This window comes from Drosophila suzukii, chromosome 2L (genome assembly GCF_043229965.1).
Source record: "Drosophila suzukii chromosome 2L, CBGP_Dsuzu_IsoJpt1.0, whole genome shotgun sequence".
NCBI lineage: Eukaryota > Metazoa > Arthropoda > Insecta > Diptera > Drosophilidae > Drosophila > Drosophila suzukii.
This window is the reverse complement of record NC_092080.1, coordinates 18,140,361-18,168,222: the sequence shown is the minus strand read 5'-3', so window position 1 is coordinate 18,168,222 and position 27,862 is coordinate 18,140,361. Positions and strand designations below refer to the sequence as shown.

Here is a 27,862-nt window from a genome sequence, read left to right as displayed (position 1 = left end):
CCAAATCAAAATCCGGCATCATCAAGCTGAGCTTATAATGTATTGTCAAAAAATACTGGAGCCCTTCCCAAAACATGACATTTGGATATACGCTATTAATAAATAATAAATAAATAAGGTCATGCGCAAAAAAAAACTCTGCTACCATTTTCGCCTAAAAAGTGCTCCAATTTTACGACTTCCTCAAGACGATTATAATATTTTTTTATTTTATTGTTTTGCAGCAATGAAAATCGGATTTATTAATGTGCCAAGCGTTTTTCGGGTTCACATAAATTCCACATTTGTTTATTATGTATTTATGAGGCGTATATTAAATCCAAAAAAGTTCTGAAGCTTAACGAAAATTTCAAATGGTTTTGGTTGGATTGCGGATCATCTAATAGCTCACTTCCTTGGTGGAAGTTCTCATTTTGTATCGCTTATTAACGTGGTCAAGTAAGTTGAGCTAAGAAAATTGTTGTTCGACTGTGAGGAAAAGGTAAATGGTTTGCTGGTTTCATGGTTTTCTTCGGTGGGTGGTTTTATAAATGGTGGGGATTTCCCTTGAAAAACTATCTGCTGCGGATAATAAGCAGTTCAGTTATTAGTTAAGCTTGGTAAGCGTTGGTGGCATGCAATTTAATGATTGGCGCTGAGATCTAAGACAAAGATAGGCGAATCAAAAAGGTGAAAACTCGTTATGTTCTGAGAATGATTAGCAAAATAATTTATGCAAAGAAAATAGTTAACAAAATGAGAAAACGAAATCAAATCAAATTAAACGGCCTAACAAAATTTATTTCTTCCGCTTATTATATTTTCATTAAATTGGTCAAATAAATAGTTTCCGATTTTATATCAATTTATTATGCCAATCGCTTATCAAAATTAATTAATTATGTTGAATGTGTTTGCGAAAATCTCAGAGATTTATAAAATTAAAAAAGCTTAGCTTATTGCAAAAATGCAAATCAAATATTGATCATCGGGCTTAGTTGCTTATTAAGTGTCAATTTAAATTGCGCCGATAAATGATACGCGATAAACGTAATTATCGGTTCAAACGGCAAAAGCCGAAAGTCAAACAAAAACACCGAATTGCATTGCAACATAATTAAATTTCAATTAAATGCAGCAGGGGAAAAACGAAAACAAAAGAGCTGTCAGTCGGTTGGCCCCCGGATTTCAGAGCCCCCTTTCCGCGATCCCTACTATTAGCATTATCTGGAAAACGGACGGGCCAGCAGGCAGCCCCTGTCAATTATGCCCTTTTTTCGCAATTAACAACCCTTGGAGGTTGTGAAATATTTTTGCATATTTTCCGGTGCAGTGGGGGGCGTTCATGTCTGGTCTTTCAGCCAATGCAGATTGCGGTGGAGGTAAATTTAAAAGCGCTTAACATTTATACATCCCCACTCGACCACACCGAAGATTTTATTTATATGATTTATTAGAGAAATAAAGGGTTTCCAAGATGAAATTCTATTTTAAATATAAATATTATAAGGACCAGAATTTTTTCTAATAATTAAAACATTTCTAATATATCAATTGTATGATAAGAAATATCTATAGTTAAATCTTTGAATCGTGAAAAATATTTTTGGTACCTGAACTATTATAATAACATTTGTATATTAAAAATGTGATTTTCAAATATTAATTTTTCAGTAATTAATACCCATTTTATTTAATATTTTTACATGTACATTTAAAAATATAATACATCCCCACTTGACCACACCGAAGAAACAGGGCATTATATTTATCTGATTTATTAGAGAAAAAAAATATTATGAAAATTAATATTGTTAGGATAATGATTTTTTCTAATAATTATTAAATTTCTATAAAATAAATTGTAAGATAATAAATGTTTATGGTTTAAACTTTGTATCCTGTGAAATATTTTTGAAACTTAATTTGAATATTAAATGTGTCATTTTTAATTCCTTATTTTTCAGTAATTAACTTGATAATCTAACCATTTATTATTTATAATTTTATATATTTCTTTCAGTGTACTCACCGTTCCTTCCAGCGTGAGAAGAGGCGATCCCTCTGCTGCCAGAGCAGTCCTCGTTTAATGGGTCCTGTCATGGAGGCCACCGGAATGCGTCCTGCCAGCAAGGATTGCTGCAAAATGGGGAGAGGGTGAAAAGCGGGAAATTGTTGCTGATTGTCCATTCTTCAAATTTAATTATGGGAATATTTGTGTGTGCATGTAGTTAACGCACTTCTATGCCTCAGCTGTTTTGCTCGTAAATTCTTTTATAAATTATTAAAAAGACCGGCATGAAAAAGCCAATTTCCCACACACTAGACAGGAGCGGAGAAAGCGGTAGGGAGAAAGCGAGGCACTCTCGTGAGCTCATGATTAATGTTGCTTTAAAAACGCTGCCACTTGCGCCACTTTTCAACCCCAAACGCCCTCTGGCCCCTCTGCCACAGCCACGCCCACCGCCCACCGCCTCCGTCCCACATATATATATCCCCATTCTCGACTTGTACCATTACTCTGCCATAAATTCTGTTTGTTGCCGTGCGGTTTGTTGTTTTGGCTTTATGAGCATTAAGGCAATTTATTATCAACCATAGTGTTACAATATTTTACATTAACAAATGTTGCTCGGCGTGTCCTGGTTTATTCAGCGTAATTATCTTGTATCTGTATCTGAATGTGTTTTTGCGGCTGCAGATTAAATTATCTATTAAAAAAGATCGTTATGGATCGATTTATTGATTTGGAGAAGATGGATTGCCATTGACAGATAAGTATATTATAATAAATGCCCTTTAAGATATAGTATTTTAAATCAAATGTATCAACGGTTTCATGATCTCTTTAGCTTCAAAGATTCAAATGATTTGGCCATTTCGATTTAATAACTCAATTTGAACTTTATTCAGAGACCCCCTTGGCAAATTAGTAGCTTTGTCTCTCATGAAAAATGTCAAACATTTTCGGAATCATAAAATCAAGCAATCCAAACCCGAAACGAATTGATTCGAAATGAGATGCTTAAAATGCCAAAGGCAAAAAAGCCACTGTCGAAACAAAACAATAAACGAGAAAATCTATCAAAATGCTAACGGATCGTTTTATTTGCGAATTGACAAAAGCGTGAAACCAAAATCGAATTATAATTGAGAGATGGAGAGAGACTGAATTTGGGAAGCTACAAAAGCTACCAAGTAGCAGAAACAATTTTAGCCGAAATCTGGCCAAATACCCGAAACGAGGCTATAAATCTTTTGGCCGCTGAAATTGAAGATACTTTTCTTGTTTTATCTGCGCTGAACCATCTATCCTATAAATGGAATGAAGTTCTTAGCCAGTTCTGTTCTGGTCAAATTAATGTTAGTCACGAGCTACGAGCAGACAAAAAGCCAACTTCATGCTCAATATGGTCGAAAGGGAAGCAGGCTGAAATGGTGGAAAAACGAAGGAAAAGTAAGGAGTTTGTGCGGATAATTCCCTGCAAAAGGATGGAGGGGAATGTCTAAAAAACTCAGCTGAAACTTAATTTGGCGCATTAAAAACTATTGTGCACTCTGGATTGCCAAAGAAAGAGAGCGAACGATGCTGCGGGAAAGAGAAAGGACGAAACGTGCTTCAGCCATTGCAGTTAATGAGCAAAATGAGTTTGCTTTTGCCTTTTCGCAATTGGGGCCCCAATTTTCTACGTTTTTTTGGTAGTGCTGTGGGCGAAAACTGGTAGATATATATATACCTCTTTTTTCTATCTTTTTGACCGAAATAAATAGAATTGTGTGTCAAATCAATGGTGGCAAAAAAAGATAAACAAGAACTGTACTATGGGGATGCTAGATTAAATGAAGTTATAAATTAGCAAAAGTTGGCCGTATTTAGGTGTACTTTTCTAGATATAAAAATCTAGATAGAACCGGACATTTTTATTGTCTCTAAGGCCTTGCTCTATTTATTTATCTTTCATTTATCCATTATCTTCTTGCTTAGCTACCTATTTGCTTTTTGACTATTCAAGATAAATGATCATATCTTATCGGTTTTTAAACGCTTATTTAAATAAATGTATTTTTAATTAGTAAACAGAGGAGTTTACTGTACATTAAAAGAACACACAATGAAATCCCCTAAAGCTGAGAACAAAAGTTTAAGAGCCAAAAGAAGGCGTTACTTAACTTTGTGATCCTTTTTTAAGACTTCCTATGGAAAAAGATGTATTTTTTGTGCAACTTCCAAGTGATTATATAACCCACATGATTTCAATGTCTTAATGCCCTCATTTTTATTGCATTTCATGTCATTTTTTCGTGTGTGAAAACTTTAGCAATTGCAGAAATTCCTTTTTTCCCCCACCTCAGTTGATTATTTATGCTGCGAGTTGCACTGTTTGTTGCCGCCAAAGCTGGCAGACAGTGGTAAAAATATGTATTTCTGGTATTTCTTTTTGATTGCACTCAACTGGGCTTATATAATTACCTGGCCAGGCTGGGTCTGCCTGGCGCCCCTTTTATGGTGGCTTTTAATTGAGGTTGCACTGGTTGATGATGGGGATTGAAAATCTTCGCAACACACCCAATTTTTATATATGTTTTTTATTTACACCAAAACGCCAACACAGTACCTACAGCCTCTTCAGACAATTATGAATTGTTAAATGTTCACTTTGATTTCCGCTCACCCAACCCAAGTGTGTCATCGCCAACATCATATGTTTTATTCCTAATATATTTGGGATCTTTAAAAGACTTCAAACTGGTGTGATTCATAACAATCCCCCTTTCAGTAATCACCCAATTTGCATGCAGAATCTAAAAATCTAATTTTGTTATATGATTTGTAAGATTCTTAGAAAAGTTCAGCGGTTCTTTGATTTATACGAGCGTATTCCATAATTATATGCCTTATTTCCGTTGGCCCCAAAACCTGCCAATGGGGCCAGAACAAAAATGTTGAATGAACACAGCCACTTTTTGGGAATAATATTTACATATTGGAAACGTGACATAAATAATAATTAAATTCTACAACGTGTTTACTAAAATATGTTTAATTTCGGTAGGGCTTATTAATCGATGTTGTCATTATTGTTTGGTAGAAGAAGAGTTTAAGCCACAAGCATAGGATTTTTATCAAAAAAAAACAGAGCTTATAACAAATAGGATTAAAAATTGTTTGTAGAAAAAGTCTCTTTAAACTTAAATACACTTTAAATTTTATAAAACTTTTATTGTTGTTGATTATTATTTTAAGTCAGATTATCAAAGTAAATGTTTGGGAAAACTATATTTATTTAATGAATGAAATGAAAATTATCAAAATTGGTTGTCAAAGCTTATAATATTTAATCTCTTCTGCCTTCACAGGCATTTTTATACCCGTTACTCGTAGAGTAAAAGGGTATACTAGATTCGTCGGAAAGTATGTAACAGGCAGAAGGAAGCGTTTCCGACCCCATAAAGTATATATATTCTTGATCAGGATCACTAGCCGAGTCGATCTAGCCATGTCCGTCTGTCCGTCTGTCTGTCCGGATGAACGCTGAGATCTCGGAAACTATGAAAGCTAGGCTATTGAGATTTGGCGTACAGATTCCTGAGCTTCTTACGCAGCGCAAGTTTGTTTCAGTAGACTGCCACGCCCACTCTAACGCCCACAAACCGCCCAAAACTGTAACTCCAACAGTTTTGATGCTAGATAGAAAATTTTAACTGAAATGTATTGGTCTCATACCTATCGATTGGCCTAAAAAAAAGTTTGCCACGCCCACTTAAACGCCCACAAACCGCGAAAACCTGTGACGCCCACAATTTGCATGCTAGATAAAAAATTTTCACTGAAATGTATTGGTGTCCTCAATATCTATCGATTGATCCAAAAATAAATTTGCCACGCCCACTCTAACGCCCATAACGCTTAGATCTGTCTACCGCCGGTAGGTGGCGCATTTTAATCTCGCTTTGCTGCTTGCATATCTCCATTTCCCTTTGAGTAACGGGTATCTGATAGTCGAGGTACTCGACTATAGCGTTCTTCCTTGTTTTAAATGTAAATATACCATTAATATCCATAGCGGCTCTTAAAAAATAACAGCTTAAAAGGCGGCCGTTGAGTCAATGACTTTAATACCAAAAAACTTTTTTAATTTAATTATGCACACGCATCCACAGACACAAACTACTTTCAGCGTTGGCGGGTTCAGTGAAAAGAACACACAAAGTGAAAATTTGTGCAACAGCTGGAAATGTGGGGGAAGTTGGGCTCGACCCGGGAAAGAAAAAGAAAAAATCAAATGGCATATGAAAAGGTGGGCCAGGAGTTGGTTTTTTATTTAATAAATATTTCTCTTTTTTGCCAGTTGAGAGCACAGCAAGTATTTATGACTCTGGTTGGATGAGTTAACATCAAAAGGCGAACAAAATACAAGCTAAAGAAAAACAATGGTCCGTTTTTTGTAGTGAATGTTAAGCAAAAGTCAAATATAATCCGCAAATGAAAATGAAATTCAATTTGCCAACAAGTCATGTTGAAACAATTGGAAAAGGCAACGAAAAAAAAAATGGAAAATATACGACGTTAAAATGTTTGCTCTGTTTTAATTGAAAGTCAACTAAAGTTGAAAGTTGCCGTTCAATCTGTTTGCTTACCCAATGCAAATCCGTAGAGAAAATCATCTTGCACTCGGTCAAATTGAAATGTGAATGAATTCGTTAGCCCGTTGGTTTAAAGTTTTCACAACAAAATCTTTTCAAGAATTTAGGCACTCGTAATTGGTTAATATTCATTCGAGTTTCGCTGGAGTTTCACTGTTTCACTGATCAGCCCGAACCGCACCGACATCCATTGACGACTATTCAAAATTCTGTTGAGCAAAGATTTTCATGGCAGAGTCCGCCTAAACATATATTTTATTTGATTTTTTCCCCATCACATATGGCGAAAACAAGCCCAGTTCAAGGGGTCTGTGTGTGTTCTACACATGCTCGTGAGCACATGCAAAAAGTATCTGAGCGGTGTCTCTGTTCGAATGCCCGGGTATCTGAGTATCTGAGTGTGAGTATCTTTGTATCTGTTGCGGCGCATTGTCGTCTGCCGTGACGTGACACACATGTGGGCAATTCTAAGCAGGCAGGCAAGCCATGAAGATTTTCGTTGCTGTTTTTGCCGTTCTTGTTTTGGCCAAACATGTGCCTACGGTTTTTGGCTTTTATGGTTTATGTGTTAATAAGGCGACCTTCAAGACCACAGAGTTGAGATTTTTCTATGCTTCTCGTCTCGGCATTTTTGGGTGGGCAAACAAGCAAACGCAACTCACTGCCGATGAGGCAATGGGCGTGGTAAATGAATAAAAAATGAGAAATTAGTTTATATCTGCCTTGCCACATCAAAAATATTTATGGTCAAGTTTCCCAAGAAATCTTGTTGGAAGCATATGACGTTAGAAGAATTTAGATGAATAAAATGGTATAAATCGTGCTACTGAAACTAAAAATGATCCTGAGATACAACTTTATTTTTATCTCTTAAGATCTTTATCGTAATATACTATATAACGATAATTGTATTTCTTCTGAGCCCACTTTTTAAACCATTTTTTGTTGACTTTTGTTTGACTACCCCTTGTGGACTTTCCACTAAGCTCTCAGCAGCCATAACTCACAATCTCCTCAAGCAATTCACCCCATCGACCTTCGACCGACTCCCTCCAGTCTAGCCAAATACATTCTATCATTTTTCGGTGCCTGTCTGCCAGTCACTCAGAATGGCAAGCTGCGTTTCAATTCCAATTGCTCTTTGGTGCCTAAGTCTTGTCTTTTCAAATGCATTTGGCAACGGGAAATGGGAAATAGCGCCTGCCACTGTCTCAGTGGGGAGGCTGCCCAAAAACCCATTTCATGCCCAAGAGGAACCTCAAAACGAGCCATGTTCACACGGCTAGAAATCCAAAAAAAAAGAATACAAAAACCAAAAAATAAAACGAGATCCTGCCGAGCCAAATGAATAAAAGAGCAGAAACCAGAACGAGAATTTCAGTTGTTCCCGTGGCTTCTCAGAAATTCATCATCGCCATCATCTTCTTTAGACATCGTGTTAGATATGGCCCTGGACCAGGCGTCTCGGGGTCTGCCAAAAAAAATGAAATGAAATAAATGCTAACGAAAAAGTGTTGAGAATTTGGCGTGCCATGTGTGCGAACAGGAAACCGAAGGAGAACCAAGAGCAGCCCTTGAACTTGGCCCAGGAAGTGTTGGCCCATTGCCAAATGATATTTTTTCTTTGATCACAGAAGGAAGGGGCATGTCAACTTTGCAACACATGTGCTATTTGTTCTTGAGAGATATAACCCATCAGAACCACAGAAGTTGGCATAAGTTAGGCACTGATATTTCTATAATTTTAAAGCAAATTGAAAGATGTTTGTCAGTTCATTGTTTTTACTTCTAAGTTTTGTTTATAACTAAGATTATTACAAGATTGCCAAATAAAATACCAATTACCTTATTTTGAACTTAAAACGTAGTAATTTAAATTTCGCAAAATATCTTTGAGCACTTTATATTCATGGAATTGGTGTAAGTTTTATGTTTTTGGAGACTATTCGATTTTTAGAGTCTTTATTTCATAAGCTTATTCTTCACTCTTTCTTTTAGTTTTATTTTTATAAAAAAGTGCCTCTAAAGGTACTTTTATTTTTCCTATTGATATAAGCACTACAAAGATCATAGATATAAAAAATAAATATTTCTATGAAATTCTTTTTATATTTGATCGTGATATTTTTAAAACCATGTACATATATTCCAGTCTCCTTTTTCAATTCGCAGCTAATACTAAAGGGTATCCCAACTTTGCCATGTTTCACAGAGGACAATTCATACCCGGTCTTATTTTTAAAAATTCTATGCATATTTTTGCAGGTTCTCCATCTCACTTGCGGTATCCCCGTCTCCCTCTTGGGACTATGGCATCATGCGGGCTCGATAAAAATCATGAGGTTTTTTATTTAGACAGCTTCAGGAGCGCTGTTCATAAGGTGATGTGCGATATGATGGCAGACTGCAATTGATGGCAAGTTCTTCCCGAAGGAACTGGCTTCACATGTTTCTGTATCTTATGTGTATCTATTAGCCGCAACTATGTAAGGTCACGCCTAGCATGGAACCGCCCCCTAAAAAAACCATCTCACATGCTGTTCCAAGTCAACTTTGTATCTAGAATCTCGATAAACTCGGTGTGAGAGTGCGAGCCGTAGTTGTTTGCCGTGCCTGATTATGACATTTAACATGAACACGTAGCGAGTGCAACACATGCGAAAGACAGCTCTGGTATTTTTCGCAGTCTTTTGGTATTTCTTTCTCTGCTCGCAGCATGACACGCCTGACAGAAACCCAGAAAACTGCAATCCAGCGAATTTTCTTTTCTTTTATTTTCTTTTCCCCCGCCCAACATTGTAGTGTTCTTTTGGCCCTGGCCATAAGCTGCCATTATGTGAGAAGTTTGAGGTACCTATTCATTGCTGAAATTGGTAGTTTAAAGAAATCAAGATGGGAGATGGAGGAAAATTGGCAGGAAAATTTAGTGATATTGCTTACGTCTTGCTGGAAATTTAGCCAATTGGTATGTCTGTTCGAACTCACCTGAAAAGGGAAAGAAAAATAAAAGACCACATTAATTACATACAAATATTTTTTTTTGTGTAGAATTTAGAAAGTGTAAATTAATAAGTATAAAAAATCTTCATAAAATCCAAAACTCTCACACAGATTAGACCTCTTAAGAGTAGCTTACTTTTATAATCTTTTAGATCTCTGACTCATAATAGTCGGTAAACTGCTTAGAACGTAAAGCTTTTTCATATCCGACTTGGAGAATTTCTAAATGGATTGTGGGAATGTTTTGATCTATAAAAAAACAACCCAGAATGCGTTTGCTGACTATGTTATAAATCTTTACAAAAAAAATTCCAAGAGTGCTGGAAAAATCAGTATTCATAGCTTGGGTCAGCTTATCCAACGACAAGAGCAACAAAAACGAGTTCTATTAAACAAAATCGAGTTGGGCCGCCAGCCGGTCAAGTGTGCCAGCGACTTATTTGTCACTGGAGCTGTTTTTTATTTTTATTATTTTCGCGATCGAGTGTGGGCGATTGAACACCCGTTCTGACAGACTGACACCCGGTCTGCCTAAGGTCAGGCGTTCACCAGTGCGTATGAGTAATAATTTCTTAATTGTCGCATTAAACAATTAACGAACGGCGCGCTCTATAAATACACTATCATCCAGCATAGTCTCGCTTTGTGCGGTTTTCAAGTGCAACAATCTTTTTTGTTTGCATAAAATTTTCTCTTGTTATTTCGGGTTTTATTTTCGCTCGCTTCACTGCCTTTAATTGTTTATGTAAATTAGAATTTTGTATTTATTTATATTTTTTTGTTCACTGCCTGTTACTGATGAGCAATTTAAATACACACGACGAGGAAGTGAACGTGCGCATCGGCATCGGCAGAAAAAAAGAGGAAAGCTAAGTATATCTTTTGGCTACTTTTGCCGCGACTCTCAACTGATTCACAGGGCAAACAAAGGTGTGAAGTACATTTTAGCCAGTCAATATTAACAAGATGTTCGCTGAGGGGCTTGGTCTGAAAACCGCAAACTAAATTCCGTAACTCTCCTAGGCTCTCGAGCCAAATTGGCTGCCAGTTGTCAGTTAAATTGTTGGATCGGCAGGTGGGCAAAGTTGGCCCACCAGTTCATTCATCTTCATATGTGTCCAGATATCCAGATATCCAGCTACCAGGCTTTCCACTTCCGTTTCCTGCCCTCTTCAGTCAAATTAGCTTTGCCTGCCTGCCGTTAGTTAGCCAACTTTCAGTACTCGCTTTTGTCGCACTCGTCTAGACTTTTGTTTGATTGAGCGATGCGATGACAAGAGACATCTCCGTCACGGCTGTTGCCAGGTCAGCCAACTAACAACCATCACTGGACCAACAACATCTGCCTCCTGCCACTGACCGCCACTTGGCCATCATGTTTTGGCCAGCTCTCGGCTACCAGGTTCAATGCTTCAATTAAATTTGCTGTCAATCACATTTTGAGCTTCACACTTTTGTTTGAAAAAAATCGTGAACAATTTTATGACTCGTTTTGATTAGGCGAAAATGACTGAAAGGTGTCTGCCAGCTAAATGGGATATTGTGATTTTCAATCTTTGAAGAAGGGGGTGCAATATTGTGGTAAGATTTAAAATTAAAATATATACAAAAAAAAAGCATTTTTAAAGAAGTATAAAAATTTCGGGATGAGAGAAAATTGTAGAGGTATTGGGATTTATAAGCTATAAAGCTTAAGTGACTTAAAAAATTATCATTTTTATTATTTATCTCTTAAAGACTAAGACAGCATAGCAGAAATGCAACAATTTTCTAACATATTCAAGCAAAGAATTTTAAACAATTCCTTCGTTAAAGGAAAAAATGTTAGGAGTTAGAATCTTAATAATCCAAGATTTTAACCATATGGGCTTAACTTGTTAACCACCTGAATATTTCCACCTTTCCTAACTTAATATGCCACCATATTAATTTTTTAAAAAGTTCTAACTTGAACCAGAGCACCGTTAAATGCGTAAACGTTTTCTTAATCATTTTTTCTATTATCATAGTTATGGAAAGCGAACTCATTCCCATTTTATCTTTCCGATTCTGTTTTCTGATCCGGGTCTCAACTTCCTCTTCTTTGAAATAGATCGCCTTGAGATTATTGATCTTGAATATTTTGCTTTCCATTTATCATCGATTTGCACCTTTGTCGTTGGTCTTGTCGCCCCATTCTTCGTCTTCCGCCCACTTTGCGATCCCAATCTTTCCGCCAGACAAAAGACGAACGCAAGTCGGCGCACTTTGTCGGCCTGCCCACAAGCCCAGCGATTTGCCCCGGGCCGTGAGAACTGTGCCAGGTGAATATGCCTCTACCTCTCGACCATTGTCAACAGCCAGTGGCAAGGGAAACATTGCACTATTTTACCTATTTTCTTGTGCAATTATTTATAATAGCGCCCGGTTCCAGACATTAATGCCCGGGAAGCAGCCTCGATGCAGGTAGAACTCCTCCTCCAGACATTGTCTCGGGGTCCTCAGTTCATTAAGGGTAATGCATGCCAAAAAAAAGGAGGAAGGCGAAACAAAAAGATTGAAAAGGGAGACACAGTGTCTGATAAACATACACCGATCCAGACTGGCGCACACCCACATGTATCCGGGTATCTGCGTATCTATGGGATGCCCAGGATAGGTCCTTAATGAACGCCTGTCGCCTAGCACCTGCTGCAGTTCTTAAGAAAATGTTCCCTCATTTGTCGGAGACCATATCCTGCAGGTAGGGAAGTGAGTTCCACACAGCCCTGGCTCTTAACTGTTTATAAATAATTAAATTGCAACCAGTTCTGGACAGCAGTTTGCTATTGATTTTTTAAAGGGAGTTGCTGTGAGACCTTTTGGGATAGGCTAGTACAAATCCATTTAAAATGCATTTAATAAACATTAAATTTTTTTTGTAAGCGTTTCTCAATATGTTGGCGTTAATGGAATATTTTCCATTGACAAATTTATCTTTATATTTTACTTATGGAAAAATAAGATAGGCATTATAATGAAGAAGGTTACTTAAAACCAAATATAAGATATTTTAACTTTAAAGTATCTTCATCAATACTTTAATCGTGTTGAACATTAAAATTTTTCTGCTGATTTAAGTATCTGTCAAAAAGAAGTTCGTTAAGTAATCATATGGAAATATTTCTTTGCTTCTTCTTGAATTTGGAGTTTTCCATTTTTGCCATCAAGCGGTTTGGCATATTAAATATTTCAATGAGGGTGGTCTCAAGAACCTCCTTGGGGTTTCCCTTTTAACGGTCAACTTCCGCCAATCAAAGCCATACTACTTACGCTTCAGGAAGATACTATATAGTATATGTTCCCCCTCCCATTTTCGTATGCCAAACAGAAGTCTTACATGTGTTCGGGTGCTTTTGTTTTTACCGCCTGTCACATATGTCATATGCAAAGTAAAGAAGTCTCGTATTTCCCAACGTTTGCTTATTAGCGTAGGTACTTGAAGGACCCTTGGCATCCGAGGGGCAAGGTTGTGTGTGGGAAATAGCTATGTATCTCTGGTTCTCTGTTCTTCCCGCCCATTTTATGACGTGCTAATGGGCGGTAAATATTTTGTAAGCTTCATTGATTTTCATGTGCAGTGTGGGGAAATATTTCAAGTGGGTCATGCAAAGCGAAGAAGCCAAACGAAATGCAAGGCAAATGATAAATGGATCGATATATTTTAACTATAAAAAATATACATTATTAGGGCAATTAACAATTATTTACGTATATCACTTCCTGTATTAAAAGTTGGTAATCAACACCTAAAAAAAACCTGCTCCTAATTTAACCACCTCACATGGCCACAAATTAATAGTTAATAAACAAATTTTTGCTTCTTTTGCGGCGGGAAAACTCGTTGCTTTTCCGCCAAATGAAAATGAAAAACTGGTCAAGTGTTCGTGAGTGACATTTTCAAATGTGGCAAAAACAGCCATGACAGCTCTCAACCGCTTTTCAGAGAGTGAAATCTTGGCTAGGAAAAGGAAAACAAGTGGCTGGAACATGTGGCTCAAGAGATTTATCAGTTGGTATCCTGCCGGGCGGCATCATCATCATTAACCGACGGCAGTCCTTTGTCATATTTATCGCACAAAAGTAGAAGATCCAAGGAGTGGGCCATGAAGTTTATGATAAATGAAATTTTTGCACCAAGCGGTTTGCTCAAACTTTTGTTGTCCGTTGAAAGGAAAGAGGAGTCGGGTAGGGGAAAATGGACGACCTCTATCATTATTGTAATTCTCGAACAAAACACGCACGACTTCGGTTTCAGCCAGAAATGGTATTTGGCCAGCAATGGTATTTGGCCAGCTGACCAACAGACACCATGTGTGATTGATTGTAATTGAGGTTGGTTGGGAAAAGTTGACGGTGTCAATGTCAAGAGTGAAATGGAATTGGTCCGTTTGACACTTTTGTGTTAAGCACAAAGAAAACCGAAATAAAGCATTCTTCAAAGTTTTCCAAAGAATTCGTCAGCAAATCTATAATATACAATGACAATTTGCTATTATATCAATCGGAAAATGGTAACAAATGGTCTTGGGTTTGAGTGTTTTTGGATTTTGTGCAAGCTAACCCAATTATGTTTTTGGTCCTCTCACCTAGAACTTTGTAAAGTTTTGAAATTAGCCCAGCTTAGTTGCCTCTTTGACCCTCTTCACAGCAGTTAAGCCGAAATGTGGCCTCATCTAATTAACACAGAAACCCAAGCAAACCTGGGCAAAACTAAATAAACAAAAAAAATAATTTATACCCACCATTAAAGCCCGAAAAAAACTGTATATAAACTAAACACAGAGTGTTCAACTTGGTTTTCTTTTCGTTGGCTCTGCCAACAATTTCACTTGCGAAAGCGGGCAGAGAAAAGCTAGAGAGCTGAATTTGTGTCTCGGAATTGAAGTTGAATTCGGAGTTGTATATGTACCATTTCGTAATGGTCGGCGGGCGAGAAGCTCAAATGCACATTAACACGTTTCAAAATGGGTTCAAAGACATTGCCAAATTATGGAATATACCTAAAGTGAAACAACAGTCTTGGGAAAGTTTTTCGAGGGCTATCTGGAAATGTGTCAGAGTCAGAAAATATGATTGAAATCACGAAAGCACAATGGCAATGGAACAGAAACAAAACCAACTTTAGAGTTGGTCTTTATCACAATGGGTATCTTCAACTACTTGGGCAACGATTACCCAAGAAAAAGTTTGAAGAGGGTGTAAAGGGTGCGGTATATTCGAGTTGGAGTATTACGCAATTGTCATTTGTTTTATAATTATGACACGGACAAAAAATGATTATGCTTTTAGATTTGCTGTCTTTAAGGTGGTTACAGCATCTTAAGTATAGACAAGAATACGAAGAATATTAGAAAAATAAACCTTATACTTGCTTATAAATAAAATATTGCCTTGATATAATATCATAACTATTTTACAGATAAGTCTAATTATAATAAAGTAAATATAATTGAATTAAAAATATTATATTTCTTGCTTAAACGAATTGTAATTATTTTCTGTGTACAGCTGATGATTGTCGCCAGGAGCGACTTTTTATACTCTTAAAGATGCGTTGAAGTTGAAAATTTCTCTGGTTGGCGCGAAATGGAGCCACAACATACAGTTGTATCCATCAGTAATTAAAATGTGCCATAAGCGTGAATTTTAATTAATTTAATTGTTTAACAAAAAAACATAAAATAAAAAACGAAACGCAGGCAGAAAAATGCACGTCGAATTCCGCGAAGGCCGAACTCTGCACTGGATTAAGACATTCCCCCAGCGAGTTAAGCCCGGTCATTCCCGTATCTATCAGTTGTGAAATGTATCTGAAACAATTACCGGGCACATGGCTGGCCTACCCACTCACTGACTAATTGACTTGGCTTCTCTCAACAATTAGATATAGTCCCACCACAAAATAGCATTCCCCACTTAAGCGAAAGTATCTCGTTTTTCTCGCTGCCGTTTTTTTGTGTTTTTATTTGCCATAAATTTCCATAAAACAGGCTAAGCGGGCTTACTCATTCACAGTTGTCTGCCGGTCAGATCGAGCGACAAGTGAATCACCTGATGATCTTTTCCAAATACGCAAAACTACGTATGTATATTTAGTATCTACGTATCTGCAGGTTGCCGACAGCAAAAAAAAATCAACTGACGCAAGTTCATTCAAGAAATTTTTGCTTATTACGAATCAAAAATACATTTTCGTTTCTGCTTTTGCCAAATGGTTTCAGAAACGTGATTTGTATGCAAATTGCAAGTTTGAAATTTATTTTTGCTCTTTTTTTGCTTCTTTTTTTTTAATAAGCGGGAACCAAAATAAACTGTATCTGATGGATGCAAATTACTGTAGCGCTGATGCTGGGTGACATTGCGAAGCGTTTTTCATGTTAAAACATAAAAATTAAAATGCCTGCGGTTTGTATTTATGGTTTCCCCTCTCTACACTTTTCCTCTTGGCCATTCGCTGTGGTCTTCCGGAGTGAATAAATTTCATTAATGTGGCCAATCGTAAAGTGGACAAATAGTCGAGTTGTTGCGGCTGATAGGTCAGTTTATCGTAAAATTCATGTTTTGTTGGCGTTGCCATTGTTTATTGTGTCGTTTTTCTTTTATATGCATTTTCATTCATTTTTAACGGTTCTTCCTAAGACATGATTTGGGTCTACACAAACGAATCGATTACGTTAGGTAATTTGGTTTAAAGTAACTTGCAGAGTGCAGCAACTAATAAAATCGGGTTGTGGCTTTTAGATTAATTTGTTAAGATGCATTTGTAATAAACAGATCGTTTCAGATGATTTTAAGTGGTTTTTTTAACCAATCAATATAGAAAGTAAAAAAAAATGTTTGACACCTTAGCAGGAATAAATATTTCTACATAGCTTTTAAAAAGTTGAATGAATTTGCAAAATCAAATATTTTTAAAGTTATTTTAAACTAACAAGATCTGATGTGAAAAGGGGAAATGCCTGAAACAAATTACCATATACTCTTTTGCACCCCTTGGAGACTACATTTTCCCGGGGAAACTGTCAAAAAGTATCTTTCCTCACTCGACTTTCACATTTCAACGCCATCAAGCAACTGTCAACACTTGTCTCACTTCCTCTGATCCCCATTTTCCTACCGAAATCTCACCCAAATTGTATTTATCTTTTTTTTGTAACCAGGGAAGGGGGCACTAAAAGTGTCATTCTTCATTTACAGAGCTAATTTTCAATGGGTTTTGCAAAACCATCCGCCGGGAGTGGCTTTATTTAGAACCAAAAAAAGTTTCGGTTCTTGTGAAATATAACAAACTGACATTTGACGTTAAAGTTAAGTGGTGTGCCACTGAAAACTGTTGCAATCGCTCAAAAAGTGAACCATTTAAAAGTTTTGTCATTGATGTTGGATAGAAACAAGTGCTTAAGATTTGATGGAATGCCAAAAGTCGGGCAGCTCAGAATTTTCCAGTTAATTTAAAGATAGATAGAGAAGAGCAGTTTGCCTCGAGGGCAATTTAGAGCCATTGTTCTTTTGGCCCGTTGACGTTTTTTCTACCGCTTTTCCCCTAGCTTTTCCAGCACTTTACTGCCCTTTCTCATCTTCAACAAGCCGCACTAATGAGCGTCATGGCATGCATAATGCAAAAGCCCACCACCCACCACAAGTAACATAATCGCCGCTGTCAAGTGCAGCGCTTCGCATGGGGGGAAAAGGAAAAGCTGGTAAAAAAAAGACACAAAGATACATAGATACTTCCTTGTCCAAGTGGGTAAGGCAAAACCTCGAGAGCCGAGAGTTCCACAGTCGAGTGCGCACACACCAAACTAATGACAATATCAAATTACAAGCGGAGCAGCTGGAAAATTTGCATGACACACTTAGGCCCTGTCGAGATACTCAGATACTCTGCTACCAAGAGATACTAAGATACTCAGACTGGAGCAGTCTGGGAGTGGTGACTGGGGTGGCTTTAATCCTCAGTTTGTCCACAACTTCGGCTTTGGCTGGCAGTTTGTCAATGACTTGTTAGCCAAGGCATTTTCTCCCAGCCATGGCAATTTCTAAAAGACGAACGAAGCCAGCAACTTTGTGCAGAAAATGAAAGTAATTTGCAAAAGCCACGAATCGTCTTCTTCAATCAACACAAAAAGATCGTGTGCTTGGACAGTCAATGGAAGAGACGCTCCACGACGCACCGTAAAAAATGTAAATATTTGTTTTGGTTACCAATGCAATGGGTCCAATTAAATGGGTAGCTATGAACAAGATATTTCAATCAAAATTTAACGATGGATTTAGTAAATGGCCATTAAAAGTGATCGTTAACTAAAACAACCTCTTTACTGATGGGTAAATTGTTCGGCAAGGAGCTCTCATTCGTTATTGCAATAATTATAGTTTAACTGACCATTAAGTGTTGTAAACTATTAATAATTTCCATTTCTGGGTACCAACAAAACGTAAGCCATAAACAAGAAATACCCATTTCAATGAGCAATTACGCTCGTTCCAATGCAATCCCAAAAAACCATCTATTTTTTTCACTGTGCAGATACTCGTATGTGAAAGTCGTCGAGGGTCGCATTGGATCGAATCGAATCGCATCGGAACGGATCGAAGTTGTGGAGGCCAGGTCTCAACGAAAGTGTGTCCAAAGACCAGACTAGTTGGCTAATGAAATTAACTCCGACTTGCACCGGTTGGTTTCCTTGCAAAGCCGGTAAATTGGGACGTCTGTTGGCGCTTAATTGAAATGCTGAGGAGTGCACAATGACAGAGAGATAAGAACTTGACAAATAAGGAAGCCACTTATAGAGCCAGTTTAACGATTTCCCGATTAAGTCTGCCAAATGGTCAAATTAATCCGAGATAGTATCTTTAACTAGTTGAACGTGGAAGAGAAACTGAACAAATTTGTAACTTTTTATGAGTATTTTCACAAGTGTCAAATAAGACTTCAAGAAGAGATGGATACTCAAATGTATTGTTTGATAAGTTTTCTTTTTCAAACTGTTTTTAGGGAAATTAAAAGGTCCATAACGATGGGGATGCCGAGAAACTTTATAAAAACCGGAAACCGTAAAATACTAAGTGATTTCTTAAACCTTCAAAAAGAGTTTTTCCCATTAAATCTAATTTTCTTCTAAATTACGAGCAGGAAATAATTGCCCATCAGTTCTCATCATCACTGTCCAATTTCCTCATTTCTCACGATGGCTGGAGCTTCTGCATTCGAGTGCATCATTCACATGTGGAGCACCTTTTTTCCTTGCATGCTTGCCGAGCCAACAAATTAACTTCCTGCATACTTATCTCGGCCCACCCAATTAATCAAAAATCAAAGCTGGAAAAACATCAACAACTAGAGGGTGGAGAGAAACATTCACGCGATACATCTCAGACCTTTGGTCGTAATGGATTCCCATTGATAGCAGCTGAAGTGCTTCCTTACTGATCACTTGGAATTTTAAAGGTGCATTACTCACGTCGATAAGGTAATCGAAGAACCACAGACGGAACTTAAGGTGAATTTAAAGGGGGGTTCTATAAAAAAGCTTTCCACTTACTGACGTCACCGGAAGATCAATGTCATTGGAGAACTTACCTAGAAATAGAAGAAATCGGTAAAAAGAATGTCAATAATTTGTTGGAAAATGAGTCAAGTGCGAGGAAAGCGATCAAAAAAAAGGAAAAAGCAGCCAGATCACCAAGCGGAACCAGAATATATATGTATTTGTGCGACAGTGTGGGACATTTAATTGAGTGCGAAATTATTTATATTTTTTTTACTGAGGGTTGGCGAACTCTTTCTTAATTACCCGGCAAATTGTGACTAGAGATGGAACCCCATAGAGATCGTTGCACTCGTCTTTCATAAGATGTATTTAGCATTAAAATAAAATGATTCAGGGCCTAAAGATGCTTTCTTTTGTGCGTGAGATGGGGAAAATGCTTTGACTTGTCAGCTTCGATTTCAGATGTCTGCCGAGGATGGATAAACATGGATGGCGTCAGCACACAGACCATATAACATGCAACACATTGACCCTGAGTGGTAACAAAGCGTTGCATTGTTCGCACTCGATGAGAGAGTGGCGTCTGTAATTGGTCGGGGGCTTCGATCCGATGGCGCATTTTTCTCAATTAATAGATGAGTTTTGAAAGGCGGAAGTGGAAGACTCCTAACCAGACGACCAAGAAGAAAATACTCCATTCTACCTGCTGGCCAACGCTTCTTCTCATCTGAAGTCATCTTTTCAGTTTACAAGGCCCAAATCATTGCCATAAATAACTCCAAAATAATTCCAGCTGACAGTCGAACATTTTAAATGTCACCTCTAAAATCAGCCCACGACCAAATAAAATTCAATAAGCAAATAAAAAAATAACCAAACTTGAAATATTTGTCGAGTAATTTTTCCATATTTGGTTGCTCCCCCAAAAAGGTTAAACTATTTTTTTTTCTACGTGTTCAGTACTGGCGCGCGTGGCCAAATAAAAACTCAGAGATCTACTTTAACGAAAATTTGTATAAGCTTTTGGTTTTATTTATTTTGTTTCACTTGCCGCCGACTTTGGGTATGGCATTCGAACGAAAACTTATCGTTAGAGTTTTATCTTATCTGGGGTGACTGCAACTTTTTGTGATTTAAACTCACCCGATGCAATTTCCAAAGATACAAAAATTCTGTGATAATTGCGTCATTGAGAGGGGAAATGGAACTCGTGGCTGTATATTTTTCAGTGGGGAACTGGTGGCTTTTGTGTAAACTCTTAAGTGATTAAGGTCAGGCCGCTAATTAGCGAGAAGACCAATAAACGAAAGTGGGTGAGTTGGGGTGGCTCGAGAGGTGCCGCTTTGAAGTGCAATTGCAGTAGAGCTGGAAATTAAATTTAACCAAATAGTAAGGGGTATGGAGTTTACTAGAATTTCGTCATCCCACCGTATTCAGCAGTTGTATTACCCCACTACTTTGTTCTCTGGCGCCTCCCATATCGATTTCAATTAAATATTTACAAGCTGGAAACATGTGGCTGGACACAGTTTCAATGCAGTTTTTTCCTTCCCTCCAACTGAACTCATCAAGGTAAACAGAATTAATATCAGTGGAGTTGTGGCTGAATCAACTTCTCTTCTACTGTCCCTCATTCAAACGTCACATGTCGCCGGGAAAAAGGAAAACATTCCCCTGTCATGGCCCAAAATGCAACAAAAGCCAATGGAGTTCTTCTGTGGCCTCAGTTCGATTCCCGGGGACAATTGCACTCGGGTCAACAGAGGTGCAGCAAAGAGGAGAAAAAAGTACAAAATTGCAGAAGGAATCAAGTGGAAATACCCAGTACCAATATCAATAGCCATGTCCAATCCATTGTTCTCTATCCAAAGGCAGCTGTCAGATTGCCGAGTTGGATTTCGGGTTTCCATTCCCGTATTTTCCTCGGCCAATGTGTTTTCAAAAATTTTACTTTCGCTCTACGGGGCTGGATTTTAGTGCTGATTTATATGTGGCATATCTGTAAAGTGAATCGCCAGCGGCCATGTATAGTATATATAGAATATCAAATATGATTTTCAAGCTGCCACAGAGAGAAATGGCTTTGAATTGAATGTGATTTTATGTCGCAGTTCTGGGTTCCTCGCTGTTTTACTGCACTCCTTTGCCACTCCAATATAAATTGCCTTTATATAGATTTTGCTGATGCCGCGACTGCATTATGGGGATATTATTATACTCCGTCTCCCATTTTTTTCTTTGTCTGCCATTTATTTTCCTGCGGCAAACCTGTTTGCCTCGGAGGCTTTTTGCTTTCCTTCTTTTGGTCCATAAATCGAATCATGTAATAGCATAAAAAGACGAAGGGAATTTGATTGATATCGTTTAGCCATTTTATGTAAGTCAAAAGCTCAAACCGCAAAGTTTCATTAACTTTCAGCAGCTGCCCGCATATCAAACAGCAGATGCCATAATTAATAGCCAAGTTACTTTTCTTCTTTTTGATGGCGAATATAAATAATAGACAGCCGTTGGCAAAATTATAATTACAAGACTTGCGTGACTGAATTCTTAATCGAGGATCTACGATGAGTTGCTTTCTGTCTTGGGTCTCAAAATAGTTTTTTTTCGAGTTTAGTTAATATATTTTCTTTATTATTTCATCTCCACAAAAGACTCTAGCTGACATCACACCCATTTAAATGACCCACTTGCACCGCCTAGTTAAGATATCGATTGCCATTCGCGGGCCTACATTCACTTATCAATCATAATTTCCCCCTATTCGCTACTCACTCTACTTAGATAAACAGCAGCTCTCTAACCACTCGATAACTCGAGCGTTTTCCACCACTTCTTATTTTCTGATGTGATTCCATATGATGTGTGTGTTTTTCCGCAGTTCTGGGCTTTTGACTCTCCATTAGGTTGGCTCAAGAGCTGACAGCAAGATGTTATTCTTGATTTAGCTGGCGGCCAAAAAGCAAACGTCAAGCGGAGATCTCGAAATGAAATTGAAAATTACAGTGTGGACCGGGGCAGACAGAATTGGAGATGAGAGCTCCAAGTTGGGGATGGTCGATGGTGGATCGTTGGGTTGTAACTGGCCATTGAAAACCGGTTCGGCGTCGCGCATGCGCCGGAAAACCTGTCCAACGATTCGCTCTGCCCCAAGCCATGAAGACAATATAGTGGCTCGAAGAGTCGCAGCCGCAGAGTCGTCCAATGGCGCATCAATTATGTTAATGAAGCTTCCAATGTGTCTTGATATTGAAAAAAAAAACACCGAGTTGTACAGGTTTTTTCTTCGAAAATATAGCGGCCGGCTGGGTCTTAACTTTAGCCGGTTTTCCTTTGTTTACCGCCTGCCTGCCTGTCCACCTAAATGTCAGCAGCTAAACAATGAACCACAATCGACTAGAACCACTGAGATCCCAAAATGCAATTTGCATATGTCGACCTTTGCCTACACCTTCACGCTTTTCATGTGGCCGGCCCCTCCCCCAGAAAAACCCGGAGTTTCTCGGCATCTCAACTCGTTTAGAGCGTTGTTTACGCTACCACCGGCTAAAGATACTTTTGACCCTGAGCTGATTTATCTTAAAACCTTATGACAGCCGCACGTAGCTGACATTAAATAGCTGTCCGCTGTAAAAGCTTGTAAATATTTTTTGCAAGACATTTCCTAAAGTTTCACAAAATGCCATGCAAAATGTCAAACTAAATTTTTTGTGGTGTTGCTGGCACAGCATGAAAATATTTTTATATTGTGTAGTAAAATAGGAGTATAGTAAAACAAGTACAGTGCGTATAAATACAGGGGGTTGAACTATGGGGTTGAAAATGTTTTGGAGCTTTTTTATGTGTAGTTGGAGTGGGAGAAATTGTGGTGATGTGGTGCACAGTATAAACTATATGACATTTTTATTAACTGACGGCATACCAAAGAATAAAAATTAAATTTTGCAAGTTTTCAAAATTATTTTATGTATAATGTTTTTAAGAATTTTAATTTTATGTGCCATGGCTATACATAACGTTTTAACTCCTTAAATTTCAACTAGATTATTGTTGGATTTTTTTAAAATACAAGAACGATACATTAATCTTTATATTGATAATATTATTTTTTAAGGATTGTATTTTAACTAACTTTGGTATTTTCTACATTATTATACCATTTTGGTGCAATAGGAGTTTTAATATTGATATATTTTGTTCTCTATATTTAATGTTTACTTTAGTTCCCTTGCATATTACCGCATCTACATGGCCAACCCCCATAATGCTCAACTTGGCATGCACCATAAAGTTATGCTTACTGATTTTGTGGTGCACTTGTCCCTTTTTAGCAGTTTTGCAGTTTGCGGGGTTGCCTTGGCAAAGTCAATTGCTGGCATTTTGCTATGTCGTTGGCTTATGAAGATTATTATTATGATTATGATTATTGCACTCATACATATTTTTCCACTGCGCTCTATGCAACGCTGAGCATTAAAGATTTTTGGATTCATTAAAAATTCTCCATGGGTTGAATATTTTGCTAGAGAAACGAAACGCTTAAGCTATTGTGTAACGAAACCAAAGTCAAATTTCCATAAACCATTAGCAAAAATTTAAATGGACGTAAATTAAAGCTTAAAATAGATGGGGAGAAGATTGGTGGAAAGTGCCATAAAACAAAGGTAAATATAAAAGAAACGAAATTTTCCAAGCGAATTTTCAACAATGTCTACATTATTCGAAAGAGAGCCAAGAACCAAAACCAAGTCAATCCAAAACCATGCCAATAAACTGTATTTTATCTAGGAATTAGCTAAAGTTCGTACCATGTCGGGCCTGAAGTACACCTGTTGCGTATACATAGAGCTTTTCAGCGAGGACGTCTTATCCGGGAATAAAATGCATTTCCCGGGCGTGGAGGTCGTTGTTGCTGTTGTTGCATTTGGTGTCATGTTTGGATGATGGCCCACGCCCACATCGGTTTTCTGGGCGGTCAGGCTGCTCGTAGAATTGACTTTGGAGGCGTGCGAGAGGCGTTTCATGTGCGTCCACATCTGATGCCAGGGCGCCGTTTCTTTCTAAATTGTTTTTTTGCCCGATTGTTGTTCATGGGTTTTCATTTATTGTTGTTGTAGTTGTGTTGTTTGTTGTTTTTGTGTTCGGGAAAGGTAGAAACGCGGTTCGGGATTGAGTATATATTTTTTTTTATATATTTTTTGTTTGCGGTTATGTAAGAGAGAGGTTTGGTTTTGTTTTGGGTTTTTGTGTGGGAACGAAAAAACAGAAATAAATGGGAATTTTATTGTCAATTAAATTGTTTGCCAATTTTCGAATAGAGAAAAACTAAAATATATAGTTTTTATATAGTTTATGTAAGCAATAAAAGTTGTAATTGGTATTTTTCAAATTATATCAAGGAATGGTATATGTTGTAAACATATTTTTCAAGATATACTAATTCGTTTATAAATTACGTAAAATATTCCTTAAGACTACATGATTTTCATATTTTTTTCCAAATAATCCCTTACACTTTTAGCCAAAAGCTACATGGATTGCAACTTTATTATGACATGGGAACAAATTTTTTTTACACAGAGGATAAGTTATGTAAGAGCCACACGCACTTGACACCCACTTAGCAGTCAGCACCCTCTTTCCACTCCACAGTTATTGCCACCCCCACTCACTCCGCCCAACTATGATGTCATACAAAGCCAAACGCGCTACCAATTTTAATTCTATTTGCCTTGGTTGTGTTTTTTTTTTATATTTACTTTTCAGCGGGTGTAAGTACGAGAATATGATGTCAACTTCTGGCCATTGGCGTCTCATTGCCGCCGGCGCTGTGTTTTAAAGAATCTAGAATTCCCCGATAAGGTCCAAAGACGACATCGAGTGATAAGCTTTTCGAAATTAATACAGCTATTTTCTCTGATAGCGTTGACTAATTTGCTACAAGAGAAGCCAAGAAAGAAATAAAATTCCTCAGAAAATTTATGAGCACAGTTGTTGAGGTAGGATAACTATTAATAGGATTGAGCTAATCGATCCATTTAAATGAGTCAATCGAGTAGGAATGGAAAGCAATGAAACATGGATTTTGTTTGAAATCTTTAAAGTATGCATTTGAAGAAGGATGTAAAATTCTCAAAGATGTTTATTTTTTTAAATGTCCCACAAATAAATCAAGTTTTATCTGTCATATAATTTTCACCATAAAATTGAAATATAGGTAACTAGAGAGTAAGTACTATGATGAATGACTGCTATCCACAGACAGCCATAAAATACCGCCCCACACGACTTGTCTTAATGATGTGTGAGTGCAGCACTCCTTGGACCTATTATACCATTAAAAGCCCGTAAAAAACAAAGTCTAGGCTGGACAACACACCTTCATCCCCATCATCATCATGGTCATTATCTTGATCAGCGCAATTTACGTTGGAAACCCCAATGCGGTCGGCAAATGCATTAAGAGTTCGTGCCCTTGTGGCAAAATGCGGTTATGGTTAGGGGGTCGCTCCCTGGGTATCCAACATATAGGGAGGGTATAGGGCAAGTTTCACAAAAAAAAACCCCCATGTTACGTCCACACACACACACAGAAACCTTCCACGCAACTCGCACTAATCAAATGAAAACAATTTCCGTTTGTCATGCAAACAGTTGCTGCAACCTACCCCCAAAAAAAGAGTAAAGTGCAACGGCAACCAAAACAAGTGGAGAACGGAAGCTATGAAATTGGTCAGTCCCCGATTGCCCCTGCTTTTGTACTTGTAAATACACTGAAGAAAATGTCGCTATTTTGCTAAAAGAGTGACACATCCTAAGGAAATAGCACTTTAAGATAAATGCCTTTAAAGTTTTCAAGCAACATATATGTCTCTTGACGAACCAATCCATATTTTATATTTATCAAGCTCTGTGTATTAAAAACAGAATATTTAAATGTTTATACAACATAGATTATAGCACAAAGAACTAAATATAGCACTCCTCTGGTAATGAAAAAATATGGAAAAACCGTATATGGCTATCGTATATCATATATGCTAGTTTTATAGTAATCTTAACAAAAAATATACTTATATACTTATATTATAGTTTATCTAAAGAACTTTTTTTACATTAAGAAAAAATATTCCATTTTAAAACCTAAAAACTTTTTTTTGGAACATTTATTAACGAAGTTAAAATTTAATAATGATTAATTTAAACCATTCTTTAAATAGAAGTCAAATTTTGAAAAGGCCCAACCATATGTTTTCCTGTCATGTATTTAGTTTTGTATAGTTATTTTTTCTGGTGTACCATGCGTGTGCTCGTATCTGTGAGTGGGTTTGGGTCTCTGTTTTAGGTTGCCCCATGCCCCATTCGGGGGCACATGACTATGACTGTTTGTGCTTGCATTGTTGCTGTTGCCATGACCCCTGTCTTTATTGCAGTTCTCTCTGTATATCTCTCTTTATAGTATAAACAATTCATTAAAACGGGAAATGGCAATTATAAAGAAATTATACACAAAGAGCAATGAATAATTTTTTGTTCCGATGGGCGGTAGAGGGGCGTGGCGCCCGGAGGCCTAAGTAGATATTGCTTATGTTTCTGCACTCTTTTGTGAATATTTAATGCGAAGACAGGCTTTAAGTGAGGCAAGTGCATGTGGCAGAGCCCCCCACATAGTTGGTTTGCGAAAAACTTGGGAAACAAATGCTCGCCCGACTCACGCATTCGACTTGCCACAGAAATTGCAGCGAAAACAAAAGCAAAACCTCTATTGCAATGCGGCTGTGTGTCTTCCACATCATCATCATTATCATCTTTGGATGCATCTCGTTGCCACGCCTCGTTTAACTTCGAGGGGGCGTGGCAAAGGCGGGGGGGAGTGCAGGGCGCTTAACTCAATTGCATATGCAACATTTCGCTGCTACAAACTGCAATCTTGACTGTGCCGGCATGCAACATGTTGATGTAATATGCAAATTGTATGCAGTCGCCATTGTCTCGGCAGATTTCCTAAGAAACATTTCTCCTCCTGCCAGATTGCTGTTGTCGTCGTCGCGAAAAATGAGGAAGCTGGAAAAGCGGGATCTCAGAAGCTTTCAACCATGGAAGTAACTGTCAGACCGAGGTGGATGATCTGGGAAAATCTGAGGAAATTGCAGTTCTAACCCATCGTAATTTATGAAAAACAATGAAATTAAGGTGTTCTACAAATTGCTAAAGCTTAGAACAATGCCTGAAAAATCAGAACAAATAAGACATATCTTTTTCAAGTTCTTAAACGAATTCCTGTTTTGTAAATAATTTAATTTAAAAGAAGAATTAAATCTATTTTTAATATATCGTCTTATAAAACACATATTTTTCTCTTTAATTTTCTTCAATTTATAAACACCCAATTAAGCATTTCTCTTTAATTTGTTTACTCAAAAATGTACAAAAATTGTATTATTTTTTAACTAAAAATGTAATAAAATATGACTGAATAAAAAAAAATGTTTTTTGAAAAACATATTTATTTCTTTAATTTTTATCCGCTGTTTTTTTCATAGCTTTTCTTTACTTTGTTTACTCAAAAATGTATAAAAAAGCAACTGCATGCAATACAGACAGATTGAAAGTTTACCATATGGTATATAATGTTTTTCCCGTATGGATATGAAATGTTAAAATGTTTGTCTTAAACAAATTGTGCCATTCGCTGCTTAACAAATTTTTTTCCGGTCTTCGCT

The 27,862-nt window shown here is 37.4% G+C and overlaps 1 protein-coding gene across 8 annotated transcripts in view; it reads right to left on the bottom strand.

Annotated features, from left to right (window-relative positions):
• The window catches only part of LOC108021316 (uncharacterized), a 43,476-nt gene that overhangs the window by 8,526 nt on the left and 7,088 nt on the right, over positions 1 to 27,862 (bottom strand). For 3 of the 8 annotated variants that reach the window (XM_036818409.3, XM_036818412.3, XM_036818395.3), the window contains exons 3-5: positions 23,948 to 24,199; positions 9,565 to 9,609; positions 2,012 to 2,118 (exon numbers count right to left, since the gene is read on the bottom strand). In XM_036818409.3, coding sequence (XP_036674304.3) covers positions 2,012 to 2,118; positions 9,565 to 9,609; positions 23,948 to 24,199 — 404 coding nt within the window. Of the gene's footprint in view, positions 1 to 2,011; positions 2,119 to 6,618; positions 6,772 to 9,564; positions 9,610 to 23,947; positions 24,200 to 27,862 lie in introns of those variants that run through there. The other 5 variants (XM_036818416.3, XM_036818402.3, XM_017089976.4 and 2 more) reach the window with 4 other exon arrangements.